This window comes from Camponotus floridanus, unplaced genomic scaffold, assembly GCF_003227725.1.
Source record: "Camponotus floridanus strain SB8 unplaced genomic scaffold, Cflo_v7.5 scaffold124, whole genome shotgun sequence".
Classification (NCBI taxonomy): domain Eukaryota; kingdom Metazoa; phylum Arthropoda; class Insecta; order Hymenoptera; family Formicidae; genus Camponotus; species Camponotus floridanus.
The window spans coordinates 496,780-511,437 of NW_020229242.1; the positions used below are offsets into that span (position 1 = coordinate 496,780).

A 14,658-nucleotide genomic window follows, 5' to 3' on the forward strand; every position below is an offset into this window, starting at 1 on the left:
CGGTGTCAAGAAAGTACCTAGGCAAATAAAAAAGATGTGTGTCCCTGTTCGCTAAAAAATTGCTTCGATATTTATATCGATGGTAGCTCCTTTTACAAAGACTTATATACATGTATATATTATACATATAAAAATATGGATATATTAATTATATTAATTTAATTAAAAAATTGTTATACATTTAATCTGATCTGTCGTTCGAGCCAATCGTTTTCCGCGCTCTCAGTATACGTCACTGTCGTCATCATCAACACGCATGCGCAAAAAACCCGACCTATATCAACTCTGTGCGCTTGCGCGTGTGCAATTGACAATTGGATTCTAAAATTGCCATAAAAGAAATACACAGGAATGTTATGTCGGTACCTAGGAATATCCTTAGGGATTACCTTAGAGTCCGTCGAGGATTATATTCGAAAATTTATCGGAATAACGCGAGCGAAGATTCGTCCGTCTGGATCAGGTTGGCTCCTGTTCAGCTGTTCAAACTGTTCACCGCGGCAACGCCAGCTGGCGGTACAGTTCGTAGTTACGCTTTGCAATTGTCGCGATCGTGTTTGTCATCGCGAGCCCCGAGCGTGCACGCGTCCCGTCGAAATCTCCGTTTTCCGTTCATCTTCGTCATCTCCGCGTCAAGTCACGGTCACGCTCGACGCGATCTCCTCGCCGCCGAGTTTTTCTCCTCGCGATCTCTCCGCGCGCGGCTCGCGACGATCGTCGTGCGATCGTGGTGCGACCGAAGCAAGATGGCCGCCGCCGCGGCCGCCGCGTTGCTCGATGAGCTCATGGGCAGAAACAGAAACGTTTTGCCCAACGAGAAGCCCAAAGAGCTCAACTGGGAGGACCCCGAGGTGAGCCCGTCATCCGATGCTAAATGTGTACCCTTCGAACACTTTCGCTTGTTTTTCGCGCAAAATTTTTCGAGCGCCTCATTGTTAACCCTTTATTTTGACGAGAACATTTTTTTTTATTCTTCATCTCCGTTGGAATTGAAGACGCGGGCGATCAAAGACAATTACGAGTGTGAAAAGTCATTTACTAGTCGTTACAAATGTCAGGGATTAATCGTATCGTTTATTAGATTTTTAGAATTTAAACATTGTAAGATGTAGAGAATTATCGAGGAAGAAAAATAAATACAGTTTACAGTTACTTTTCCTAATGTAATATAAAGATTCTGGATACAGGCATTATTTTTACATGTGGCACTTTGATCGTATACATATATCTTTACTAATCTGTGCTTTACTAATGTATGTTTTTTTTCATTCGAATTCATCAAAGATTCCTTGTGTTTTAGTTTTGCAAGCTGTATTTGGTAAAGTTCTGTCCTCATGATCTATTTGTTAATACGAGAGCAGACTTGGGCGCATGTCCCAAGGTGCACGACGATGAAGCTAGGGAATTGTTCGAAAAGGCTCCGTATTCGTACCGTAAGCAGCAATACGAGGACGAATTTATTAGGTACTGTCAAAGTATGTTGAACGAAGTGGAGCGAAAAATCATCAAGGGAAAGCAACGATTGGCACTGATTGGAAGAACAGAAGCGGTAAGTTTTTCCATTAGAAGATTACAAGTATAAAAATTATAATTCAATGTTTTGTATATAGCCGACGTTAACCCCGGCGCAAACGCAAAGGAACGAGGAGCAGATTGCTTTGTTGACAGAGAAGATAAATAAATTAGTGGAAGAGGCCGAACAGAGTGGAATTCGAGGTAATGTGGAGGAAGCGCAGGGCCTAATGCGTCTTTGCGACCAATTAAAGGACGAGCGCGAAACCCTAAGGAAATCCAACGACAATAGTCACTACAATCAAGTGAGTATATAGACGAATAATTTCTCGAGTTGTAAAAGTTGCAATTATAATCTGTAATAAATTTTAGATTATAATTTATTGAAAGAGATTTAATGAAAAATAGAGAATATGATGCTTTGCAACTTACACTTATGTTAATTTTATGAAATTCGTTTGTAGACTGCTGAACTAGCGGCCGCGCAGGAGAAACAGATGGAAGTGTGCGACGTATGCGGCGCGTTCCTCATCGTAGGCGACGCCCAGCAACGGATCGACGATCATTTAATGGGAAAACAGCATGTGGGTTATGCAAGATTGAAGAGCGCTCTTCAAGAAATTATGGTGAAAATAGATTTTTATAAATTTTTTTTCAACATTAGATATGTCTTTGAAACTGAAAATGAAATTAAAATCGTTTAGAACAAACGCGAAAAAGCGCGGGACGAAAAGGAGCAGAGAAGGGAGGAAGAGCGGAAACAAAGAGCGCGAGCGAATGAAGAGCTTGACAGGCGGCGGAGAGATGGTGACAGAGATAGAGATCGCGACAGAGATAGGGACAAACGTCGAAGCAGGCGAATGGACGATGATAAAAATCGTCACGACTCTAGCAGTCACAGGTGAATATCTCTTCAAGTGTTAAATTATTTTTTATCATATTTTAAACCGACACTTGACGATACTCGAACAAGTCAATCTAATGAATATATTATATTGGTTATAGAAATTCTGGACACAGAAGTAGAAGTAGATCGCGAGAAAGACATCATCGGGACGAAGATAATTATCGACGTCATAGTCGAGATAAAGGTAAGCCGTGATTTGATTTTTGATAATCTTTAATGTGCTGTAAATGTTTTGTAATTACGATAATTGCGATGATAATAATAGCGATGATTATAGGAAATCGGGATCATCGGAGTTCCAGCCATCAGAATCGTCGCCGACACCGCTCGCGAAGCCGAAGTCACAAGTAACTTCTCTTGATTGGTTAGTGAGTGAGAAATGAGCCAGGTATGCACTAAACAATATAACCATATTCGTCTCAATTACTGTACAGGTACTATCTCGATCCAGGTGAGTTGCCATTCCGATGCACATAATACATATACATGATAATATAATCTGTGATGTTTGAAGCACCGCGTAAGAGTCACAGCAAGTGTTCATTTCACACTCTTTCTCTCTCTCTCTTTCTCCGTGAAACAAACATCTTTCTTCCCCTCTCTCTGATTTTCTGCTAGAATAGTCGAACGTTATAAAACTATTTGCCATATTCTTTCATTATCTTTAAGATCAGAATTCGAATAGTGGTGAATGAATATTGGATAATAGCAATCGAAAAATAATAGGTACACTTATCACTGTGCAATGCCTCTGCAAAGACACAAAAGGTTACAACAATTAATAATTTACAATAATTAATAATTTAATGATTAATTTTTTAATCGAGAAAATTGAATTTACATTTGTTCGCTTAGTCATATAAAAATTTCTTTAATTAATCTCATGTCTCATGTCAGACGATCGCGCAATTTTTTTATGATTGATAATTAATATCAATCATGCTATTATCGCAATTTTGTCTCGAAAAGAATTAAGATTTCAAAATAAATCTAAATTCAATTTCCTCGACTCTATAAATCTTAATTTCCTAAAAAACAGCAATAATTAAGAAATTTTGAAACAATCTAAAGAATATTGCATAGAACTTGGAGAAAGAGAAAATTGGATTTATTTTTTCAACTTTAATTTTTTTGCATTAAATAAAAAAGGAATCAATAGAAAATGTGAAAAATTCTTTAATCGCGTCATGCAGAAATCAAATTTGCCTTCTATATGTAATTCCGATTATTTTCTGTGGAGCAAGCTGGGAGAAGGTATATCCTATGGCTTGCTTTCGTCGATCATAATTCTGTATTCGAAGAAAAACGGCAGAAGAGCGTAAGTCCAAGAACTCGTTTTTTTCCAGGAGAAGCCCGCAAAGATTCCGGAATTGTGGATGCGCGCATATTCAAGATGAATTAAATATAAGTGTGAATAAATGCAATCAGGTTGACTCATCTAAGATGACATATATACGTACATATATATAAATATATATATATATAAAAATTTCTGCTGTTTATTTAAAAATAAAACAAATTGTTTGTAAAAATACAGCGTTTCTCTTTATTATAATATATTATCGCGTTTTTGTTTTCAGATAAAATCAAATTCGAGAACTTTCCTCTTTCGGAAACGTTTCGGGGCGTTTTCCGTTAAGTACTCATGAAAGGAAACGTCACACGTATTTCCGTTATATGAAAAAAAAACAAAGCCGATAGAATTGGACTTACTCCCTTCCGCATCTCTGGTACAGAATTGTCTTCGTTGAAAAAAAATGTTAAAGTTTGCGCGATAAGAGAGAAGGGGAAGGGAAGGGAGAGAGAGAGAAAAGAGAAGAAATTTAGCGCCGTGGGGGGGACACAGTTCTCTCTTAGTGCCCGCTTCATAGAGCTTCGTCCACTACTGCGAATGCAGTTGGAGCGCGCACAACTGCGAGTACGCCCTGCAAACGTGTGTGACTGTGACTATACGAACCTCTAGCTTCCATGTGCCACGCAATTGACGAGGTATTTATGCCGGAATGTGATAACATCAGTATATTCTTCTTTGCCAAGAGAATTTACTCCCCCCTCTTGCTTTTTTTTTATCTGAGCGGGTCCCTGACTAACTCGAGAATCATTTTGAGATAGGCAACAATTCAGAGACAAATATAGAAATCTTCAAATTACCGATATAGGATGTAATCATATCTTTTCGCGTACAAAAAGCGAAGAGTATAAAACTAAGAGTATTCGCGCAATCTTTAAAAGGGGTAAGACTGATGGACCATCGTTTAATAATAATGAAGGAAAAAGAAGCTCGACAAATATATACCTATATATCGTACTGCTCTTAATAAAAGAAATATTTTATAATATTTTTTTAAGCTAATATACCTTATACCTATAAAAGGGAAGTAATATTTATTTGACAAATTTTTTTTCCCGGAGAAATTAGATTCAATTTAAATAAAAGTTAATTTATTTACTCTTGTCGAAATTTAATTCATAATCTCCCCGAGGAAGACCTTGCGCGCTGATAAAACACACAGTCGACAGAAGGACAAGATTTTGTCTATACAAAACTATGATTGAAATATGTTTGAATATTACATCGAATCGCGAACCAGTGGCACTTATTAAAACTCGGATCGTCTACTTTCAGGAAGAAGAGAGATGTACAAAGTGCGAGGCATAAGAAGTTACGCAAGACATCACTTAACGTATTTGTTAAGGTAAAGATTTTATATAATCTTAACGGTGATAAGAGAGAGAGGGTGAGATAGAGAGAATACATGGACGAAGAAATAAAATTTTCGACAAAAATCGGAATTGATATAACTTGTGTATTGAGTAATTGTTATTTTAGGCCATCTATACATAAACAGAGCGATCAGAAAGGTAAATTATCTAATATTAACTCGCGGTATTAATGTACCGCAATTATAATATAATACTCCTAAGATTGTTATTTGGAATTAATAAAATGATGCTATATGCACATTTATATCGTTCTGTTTTTTTTATTCTATGTTGTGCGATTTTGGAATTAAAACAGATTTAATTCAGATTTAAATATCAACTTTCAACATATTTCAAGAGTCTTGAATTTTTTTTGTCATTTTTAAAATCCTTATTGTATTATATTAAATATATGAGAATAACAAAATAAAATATATAAAAGTGAACGAAAAGGAAAGATTTATAAGAGAGTTGGCGGCGTTAAATATGCAGTCATAACTTTGGAAAAATATATATATATATATATATTTATATATTATTATTTACAAATAAATATGCGAGGTACAGAGAAAGATACTGTGTCTCACGCCAACTAATAATATATATAAATAGTATATACTAATACTGGACATGGTACAATCCTCTTCTGGTGTACAATAACTTCATACAGCGATAATGCATTCATTTTAAGCCTATTCGTCTCGTTACCTGAACACATAATGTAATAACATACATGTTAATTATTATCGTCAGATTTATTGTTTATAATTTCGGTAAAAAAAAATATATCTCGTCAGATAAAATATGTATAATCAGAGGTATATAAGATTTTACTAGAATATTACAAAATGCGCGCGTAATTTGTTTCCTTATGTCATATAATCTCAAAATTGGAAAAAAAACATATGAGAAAAGTATAATCATATACATCGATATATTTAAATATGTTATTTGATTTATAAATTATATAATTAAAAGTAATCAAATAAAATAAGTACATTACAATTTAGTAAAGAAAAAGTTGATATGAATTTTATATTTAACAAAATCGTACACAATTATTTTTTTCATTGCTAAGCTTCTGAATATTAATTTTAAAGTTATTACGAGATGCAAACTTGCTGTTTATTTGATTATTCGTATTCGTGTTTTGTATTTGATGATTGATCGAATTACCTGTTCATATACGGTCCAAGCCATAGTGGTCATCAAAGTTCGTCTCAGCATTCTAGGAACGATACCTTTGAAATACCCCAAGACACCGTACTTTTTATAGACGAGAAATGTCGCATGATAAATGCCATTGAATTCATTCGGATACAATTGCATCTTCGTTTTGACAACGTCCGGCGGTTGCGTGACTACCGAAGCTAAAACTCCAGCGAGGATCCCGCAGCCAAAATGAATCGGTATCGGCGAATCGCCTGTTGCTCCTATCAATGAAGAATTTGGTTGTAAGATTGTAATCTTCAAGGATCTCTAAATTTTTATAAATCAAGAATTATGAATCAATATCGGAATTATAATAAATCATATAAGTAATTATATAATTTTTTTTTTTATAAAACACATACAGATATATGTATACACACATATATATATAATTATTATTAGTAATTACTAGATTAATCATTTGAGAAATACCTGTACTAGCAACCACGCTTTTCAGTTGTGTATAAAACATAAGGTATAAACCGCTGTAAGGCGCGTCCCGTAGAAGGGTAGGTACTAGTCCACTAGATAAACCTCTCATTCCTTCTTGTTTGTAAATCAACCTCAGAGCTTCGCTGATACCATTATATTTGTAAACGCCGCTCTGTAAAATTATGTTAATATAGTCGGGATAATATAATCGGTTAAAATTGGCTCAAATTTGATTTTGCGCAAATCATAACAATCATATTAAATATTCATTTCTCGATTTGAAATATTTAAATTCTTATTTTAATAAACTACACTAAGCGCAATTACTTGCAAAAATGTCCTTTCTCTTTTCTTGCTTTAAAATTTCTTTTCGTTCTTCATTACTCCCTTCTCAATATTTTTCTCATCCTCTCTTATGTATTTTTGTCATATCCTTTCTATTAATCATACCTCAAATCGCGTCTTGACGACAGTAATAGGAATCAGCAAAGCGCCGGACATAGAGCGTGCGGTAATGCCTAAGGAAATCGCCTGCAGGGCCGTCAATGGTTCTTCCAAATCAAAGGCGTGCTTCAACCAATGTAATGATGAGAAATATAGACCCACACCGGGAATTACCCTGGTTATCGACTGCAAAATAACATTTGTAACCGTTATCAATGTGAGTTCAATATCCAATTACAAATTAATCCTTCAGAATAAAGGACATCTTACCGGCGTCATGCCCTTCCAAAGTCCGAAGACATTCTCTTTTTGAACAATGTTTGCCACCGTGCCCAACATTCCATTTTTCGGCGATCTATTCCGGAGAAGTGTAGAAGATGTAATTGGTAATTAGTTAATAAATATCAATGTTTAGAAATATATGTGTTAAAATTTAAAATCAACTGATCAAAGTCAATTAATCAACAAAATTATATAAATTAAATTTATAAATTTTTTAAAACCTAAATTTTGCATGACTAGAATATTAATAAATATCTCTTTCTTTCTCTATCTTTCTCTCAAATCCCTTGAAAGATTAAATTATAAACTTTATATCTTAAGAATTTTGAATTAATAAAGATTCCGATTATTTGTTAAAAATAAAGTATGACTACAAATTTTACAGAATGTTAATCTTACTCGATGGAGACATTGACTCTACTTTGAAGCCTAGTCTTCACCAAATCCAGCGGTTGGAAAAGAATCGTGGAGAACGTCCCGGAGAACGAGCCTGCCAGGAAAGATTTTAAAATCGGATACTGCAAACACACAAGAGAAAATCATGAGAAACATACATTCGGATTTGTAGTGTCTGCGAATTATAGCTCCTTTAATTTCGCAAATAAATTTCTCTAATTCAATGAAAGTATCGAGAATCTTCAAAGAACATTCAAAGTTTTCAGATACATATGTCCAGTATCAACTCTAATGCAATATTTGCTCAAACACAAATTAATATTGTACGGCTATCTCATTGCACGTGAGTGAATTTGCACTCGTGCGACGAGACGATCTTGGTCGCGCGTTATCAAACGAGGATGACTCCGGGGTTATCGTCATGAGTTATTTATATGACACTTTTTAAGATAGGATACATATTTTTTTTTAATAGTGTGCGCATTGCACAATTTATCTTAATGGTTAACCATATTTTCAAAGAGTTACATTTTGTTACACAAAAAATCTATTTTGTTCCTTTCTCATAAATAAAAGAAGACAAAAAAATGAAATTTTAAAAGATTAATAAACTTCCTTGTCAACAAATTTGTCATCCGCGCGTGTCGGATGTTATTTATTTGTAAATTGTCTAATCGACAGTTTGTCTTGGTCGTCTTATCTCTCGTATTTTCTCTTTATGGAAAGTTCGCGAATTTCAATAATGAAATCTTTCGTGACGCACAACATTATATAGGATGATCCTGATAGTCATTTATAAAAAAATTTGCAACCGATAATTTTTTGATAATTTTCAACCAATTTTCAAACAACTTTCGAGATATATAAATATATTTTTTAATTATTTTGTTGTAAAAAGTCATTTTCATGGAATATTTATTACAATGAGCTATTAGTGGTTAAATGAAAATTTCTTTGTATAAATTACTGTTAATTATCATTAAATTGTCGAACAAATTTCTTTGCTAATTTTTTAAGTGACTTACTAATCAATCTAATCAATAATCTATATAAGTTACTTATCTACTAATCTATATAAGTTACTTATCTACTAATCTCACTATAAAGTTATTCCAAGAACTGTACAAGAAAGAAAAAAATAATAATAGAGAAATATACTTTTGTATATTTCTATTTTGAATGTGCTATACAGATTATTTTGTTCTGTCACTGCAAAAATATTAAAAATAAAATGTATCTTCTTTTCCCAAAGAAATACAGCAAGTATTTGCACATATCATATCTTTGAAATAATTTTGCAACACATATTGAATAAAACATTTTGTTGTTACTCTTATAAAACTGTCCTAAAAAGAACAAGATTTCTCTCTCTCTCTCTCTAGATATTTTTTTTATCCTTATATAAGATTTAATAAATATATATCAACTAAAGGACATGATAAAACTGTTTCAATAGATTATATTAACAGATTAATATTTTCGATTTGTTTGAAATTATGTAGAGACATAATGCAAAGCACATATAAATATTTTAGATCTTTTCCATCATATCAATTAAAGAAATGCCTCTGTTGTTTCATTGCATTCATAACAATTGCATGTATCATCAATATGTATAAATATGTATATATTTAATTTATTTTTTTTACTAACAATTGTTTTTCTATAGCTGTTAATGCATATACAATAAAGCTTAACATCATTCAAGATACTCAACCTAGATTGTCTAGCAATGTATTTTACATTAGTTTCGAATAAAAATGATTCACAATTCAAAATACTTACAGATCCCAGAGCTTCCATAGTAGACCAACAATTTAGAAACTTATATTCACTATTACGAGGATTTCAAATCCCTACACGTCCCAAGAAAGAATTACATTTAAAGTGTTATTTAAAAAAATGCAATTATAATTAAGAAAACATTTCCAGAATTTTTCTAGCAGTGATATGATTTGATTTTCCCAGCTATATTGGTTTTTCACTCCTACTGATTTTTAATAATTTCATCAAATTAAAAAACAAAACAATTGTCTTGTAGAGACAGAGGAGCAGTGGGGGAGAAATTTCTCTGTATACAATCGTGTTCAATGTTGGCTAGATACTGAGTCACCTTTAAAAGCACGCTAGCTTTACTTACATCCTCGTTTATCTTTGTTTCGACACTCTCGAGGTCAATCGGGTGACTCTGCATATCGGGGCATGTCCATATGGATAAAAAGGTCAAGCTTATCAGCTGTTGAAACGTGATTTAAACGTGACTTTATTTGAAAACGTGATGTACTTTGATGCTGGCATAGGTCAATCGGTATCGTCCTCATTCGATGACCCTGCTGTTTCTTTGCAAGATGATAATAGTCTGAATCATTTCTCATGGAAATCTTCCAGCTTTTACAAAGAGATCCGGAATGATCAGATTGGATGTGTTCTCTTTTAGCTGAATTCACCTGTATTTGTGAAATGAAAAAATTAAACGTCTTGAGAAATTTTACAGAGATTGAAAAGAAGCTAAATTGTATCAAAAATAGAATGAAAGATAAGAGGTAGAGAGTAGTTATAAAAAGAATATATAAAAGCATGTACAAAAACAGCGTCACTAACAAAGCATTTGTAGTTGTAATTGTAGTTGCGAGATTGAAGTTGTAAGATAAAATGCAGATTGCAAATATTTTACACATATTTTTATGAATTGGAAAAAAATGAAAATACAAGAAACGACATTATTTTCATTTGATCAAATTTAGATCTCTCCTTCTTCAAATAAAAATAAATGTATGTATAGCAAGACAGAATATAAGGAATTAAAATTGCAATTATGCAATATGTATAGAAAAAATAGGTCACTGATGATAACAGAGTAATTTGGAATAATAACAGCAAACTTTCAAAATCCAAATGTTTAAAAAATTAATGAAATGAAGTCAATGAAAGAATTGCAGTTATTACATAATCAATCATTTCATCATAAATATGTTTTTCTCTCAAGTCTGTTTCTAAAGCATCTTACATTAAAACTTAAATATTTCGTTTTTACATTTCTTATTTCTATTTTATTTTTCTTTCATTATATTATCATTACATAATTAATCAAAGAATCTATAAATGATTTTTCAAGGTTAATCACAAGATTTCCCCGTTGTAGTTGCTTTCTTCTAGTATTTAAAACAAAAAAAGATACAAAGATTCTGATTTTAAAAGAAAACACAAAATTAAGCAAGAGTTAAAATTTATATTTCAAGAAATTTAAAATTCATCAACGAGCAAAAATGATATTGTAATTTCGAAGGAAGTAGACTTCCTATCTACTATGCGTCTGGGTGAACAGAAAATTGACAAGGAACGCGATTTATCTTTATTCGCGACGACTCGGATCGATCGAAACAAAAGATTTACTTTTTTCGTAACAATAGTATGAAAAACTGAATTGCAATCGAATTAATTACAGCAATCTTTCGATGACGATACAACAATTCAAACGGACAGGTGCGTATCACTCGCAAAAGAATCGACAAAAAGCATCTTTATAAAGAAAAAATTGATAGAATCGTACTAACAATAAGCACAAAAAAAAACCGATTTAATGGAATATACTTTCGTACCGAATCAACGGACGAAACAGCGACCAAAACGTGAGGCTTACGACGATGGAGGTGACGAAGGTCGCATGATGCAAAAGTGGCCGTGGACTGATAAGGGCTATCAGGCAACGATCGCGACATTATTGTTTTACGTCACGTTATTCTTATTCTCGTGCTCTGGATTATCTCTGTGAAATAAGAGAGGCAAGTTTTTTGTCTCTTATAAATATTAATTCAATATGACTTGCGTAATTGTCTTCGATAGAGCATCATGGCCGCGATCACGAGATACTTATTTTATTTCGTAATTCATCAATTGATGTTGTGTAAAAAAAAAAGTGTTTTCATTAAATTTACTCCTTTTACACTTTTTGTGTTTCCTCTCTTTCTCTCTAATATTTTAAATACATCTGTCTTATTTTGGCTACGGGGAAACATTTTGGATGCTTTGAAACGTTTGATTGACCAATCAGGACAAAAGGAATAAAGATTTTTAATCTGATTGGTCAATCAAACGCTTCAAAGAATCCTCAACATCTTCCCGACTTTTTGTCGAACATTATTGGTTTCTATTTTCATATTCGACCAATCAGCGTCGAATTACATCGGAAAATCTAGTAATATTGAGCCGAATGTAGCCAATTACAATCGAGTATTTTCTTCATTATACTTAATTGTGATTGGTTAAATTTTTAAAGTTTAAATTACCTTGTAGACTCGGCTTTATTCACGTTCTAGTTTAGTTTCAAGACAAATCTAAAATTATTGGTTGTAAATTTCGCCAAACTTGATTGGTTATTTTGCAGGAAATTTTTGGAACCCTAGAAATTTTCTATCAGACAGCCAATCGATTCAGCGCGTTCAAAAATATATTTAGTTACCGCTAGTAAAAGACGTAAGTTGACAGTAGCTTTCGTTTCTTTTCTCCCACTCCCATCAGTAAATCAGCTGATTGGAAAAGGGGTTAGGTTAACAGGTGGAAAATATCAAGTGTGTTTATAGCGCACATATAAAGATAAAAAAATATGCCAATGACTTGTAGCATACTTGGCTGCTCAAGTAGATATTCTAAAGAAAAGAATATCAAATTTTTTCGGTAAATACCTACGTAATCTCTCCACTCATTTTCTCGTAAAATTGGGATTTTTCTGGTTTTTTTCTATCAAGTGGAATATGTCTTTGACTTAAGTAAATTATAGCTTTACATGTTGTTAAATATTTATCATTAAATTAAATTTATAAATCAATTTTATATGAAATATTGCAGCTTTCCTCTCAAAGATAAATGTAGATTGACAGCCTGGTTGAATGCCATAAAAAGAGAAAATTGGACTCCCAGTAAATATGATACAGTCTGCAATGAACATTTTACTGCAAATGATTTTTTGCCTTGTCGAGAAGCTTATAAAACATTTTTGAGACCAACAGCGGTACCTTCTATATTTCCTTCATCTATAAAAAGAAAAAAATACAAAATCAGGAAAGTAGATAATGAAAATAAGAAAAATAAGGAGGATGATGTAGAGAAAAGTAACAAATGTTATGAAACAAATTTTGCAAATATTCACAATAATGTAGATAATACAATAGATAATATAATAGATCAAAATATAAATGACTCGCATATTAATATTCAGTTGGAAATAAATGATGAAGCTATTGAGAATATGCATACAATAGTAGATGTAATAGAAGACCCAAATATATATAATGTCAATGTCAATAGTAACATCATTCTAGAAACATATAATCAAGAGACAGCTGCAATAGAAGAGCCAACATCTCCATCGATATGTAAACCGATGGAAATTGAAATAAAACGAGTAAATGATTACAATAGTTTAGACTCTATAAAATCGCACCGTATAAAGAATTTACCAACTTCTATCGAAGTAAATTTGCGCCATAAGATTCGCATGCTACAGCAGAAACTTCGTAGAAGAGATGCTAAAATAATATATCTTCGCCGGCTCTTAACACATTTAAAACAAAAGGTACAGTATATACATCATACATGAAATATTTTGTGTGCCTTGTGCTATAAAATATTTTTTTCCTTTAGCACTTGTTTCTTTTCTTTCATCATTTTGTATATGTTGCATGTTACAAATAAATATAAATAATCTTTTACAATTGCCACATAAACATTTTAATGGTTTATATTATATGCATGATTATATTAAAAAGTCAATTAGTAAAAATCTAAAATGAATAGGTATATGATTGGGATAAAACAATTTGATTTAACATTGCATTACTATAATTATTATTAAAGTATATAATTACTGTTGGTTCTCTTTCTTTTTCCTGTATTGTATTTTCTAATTGTTTCTACATTCTCATCTAAATTATATCTGCAGTTGACATTTTATTTAAAAATTTTGTTTATATGTATTTGATCCTAAATTTTAAATGATAATAATATCAATAATAATCATTGTTTTGTGTAAAAATTTATTAAAAGATCAAAGATAATGTTATAACAGATTTAAATTGTTAAAAAAATATATCAAAAAAATCAATTTTCATATTAAATATTTTAAAATTATGCATGATAATAAAGAGAATTCAATTTATAAAACAAAAATTATTAATCCAAAATTTTAAAATTTGCAACGAAAGAGCAATTCCCATAACTCAACATGTATGTATTGCTAATACTACAAGTTTTTATTTTTACACGTTTCAGAAGGATATTTTATCCGTCATACAACATTTATAAGGAATTGGACATTATTACTTTAAATCATGTGTGTAAGTATGTACAAGATTTTTTTCATAACAATTTGTAACATGCGAAATCTATTTATAAGACATCTCAACTGAATAAATTTTATTGTATAAAGATAAAAAATTGTTTCGATATAAAATATATTTATAGATAGAAAGATTAATAGAGACAATAATTATCTATCAATCAATATTTAAATAACTGCCGGCAAATAAAAAGAAAGTGACATGTATGATAACCCAACATATATATACACAGACCAAAAGCATAGACTTTTGTAGAGTGGTACATAACCATAGTGTATGCTGCGTTTTGCGTGTTGCGTCCTGTGTAGATGGGCCTTTCCAATGGGATGTTTTGATTGGCTCACGCTGGTTGACGCGACGCTTGACGCGCTCAGTAGAAACTCAGCCTAAAGCCGGATCTACATTGGTCGTAACGTCGCAAGTCGTGAGCAAATT

General features: G+C 32.2%; 3 protein-coding genes across 9 annotated transcripts; 2 read left to right on the forward strand and 1 right to left on the reverse strand.

Annotated features, from left to right (window-relative positions):
- Positions 1 to 503: 503 nt before the first annotated feature.
- Positions 504 to 5,059, forward strand: LOC105247841 (luc7-like protein 3). Of its 7 annotated transcripts, none has more exons than XM_025415599.1 (9): positions 504 to 851; positions 1,301 to 1,549; positions 1,611 to 1,817; positions 1,977 to 2,138; positions 2,217 to 2,413; positions 2,518 to 2,603; positions 2,685 to 2,807; positions 3,766 to 3,875; positions 4,000 to 4,425. In XM_025415599.1, exons 1-7 carry the CDS (start codon positions 747 to 749, stop codon positions 2,768 to 2,770), a joined length of 1,092 nt encoding a protein of 363 aa, XP_025271384.1. In that variant the 5' UTR covers positions 504 to 746; the 3' UTR covers positions 2,771 to 2,807; positions 3,766 to 3,875; positions 4,000 to 4,425. The 7 variants fall into 7 exon arrangements, with proteins under 7 accessions (XP_025271384.1, XP_025271385.1, XP_025271386.1 ...); XM_025415600.1 differs by having other exon boundaries at positions 2,685 to 2,783; XM_025415602.1 differs by having other exon boundaries at positions 505 to 851; positions 2,697 to 2,783; positions 2,854 to 3,875.
- Positions 5,060 to 5,212: 153 nt separating this feature from the next.
- On the reverse strand, positions 5,213 to 11,766 carry LOC105247843 (mitochondrial glycine transporter). Its single transcript, XM_011252239.3, is given in 10 exon segments — positions 5,213 to 5,830; positions 6,299 to 6,555; positions 6,767 to 6,938; positions 7,217 to 7,396; positions 7,481 to 7,565; positions 7,892 to 8,010; positions 10,029 to 10,075; positions 10,078 to 10,101; positions 10,104 to 10,335; positions 11,488 to 11,766. Coding segments are annotated over 10 exon segments (1,263 nt in total). The 5' UTR covers positions 11,608 to 11,766; the 3' UTR covers positions 5,213 to 5,803.
- Positions 11,767 to 12,386: 620 nt separating this feature from the next.
- LOC105247839 (52 kDa repressor of the inhibitor of the protein kinase) lies at positions 12,387 to 14,302 on the forward strand. Its single transcript, XM_011252234.3, has 3 exons — positions 12,387 to 12,562; positions 12,734 to 13,460; positions 14,156 to 14,302. Exons 1-3 carry the CDS (start codon positions 12,492 to 12,494, stop codon positions 14,186 to 14,188), a joined length of 831 nt encoding a protein of 276 aa, XP_011250536.1. The 5' UTR covers positions 12,387 to 12,491; the 3' UTR covers positions 14,189 to 14,302.
- The last annotated feature ends 356 nt before the right edge of the window (positions 14,303 to 14,658 follow it).

Bases quoted from the DNA above. Each gene is read 5' to 3' on its own strand.
- LOC105247841 (XM_025415601.1), top strand. From the start codon at position 747: ATGGCCGCCGCCGCGGCCGCCGCGTTGCTCGATGAGCTCATGGGCAGA. The intron at 1,550-1,610 runs GTAAGTTTTTCC...TTTTGTATATAG, and splicing joins TGATTGGAAGAACAGAAGCG to CCGACGTTAACCCCGGCGCA. The intron at 2,414-2,517 runs GTGAATATCTCT...TATTGGTTATAG, and splicing joins CACGACTCTAGCAGTCACAG to AAATTCTGGACACAGAAGTA.
- LOC105247839 (XM_011252234.3), top strand. From the start codon at position 12,492: ATGCCAATGACTTGTAGCATACTTGGCTGCTCAAGTAGATATTCTAAA. The intron at 12,563-12,733 runs GTAAATACCTAC...GAAATATTGCAG, and splicing joins AAGAATATCAAATTTTTTCG to CTTTCCTCTCAAAGATAAAT. The intron at 13,461-14,155 runs GTACAGTATATA...TACACGTTTCAG, and splicing joins TAACACATTTAAAACAAAAG to AAGGATATTTTATCCGTCAT.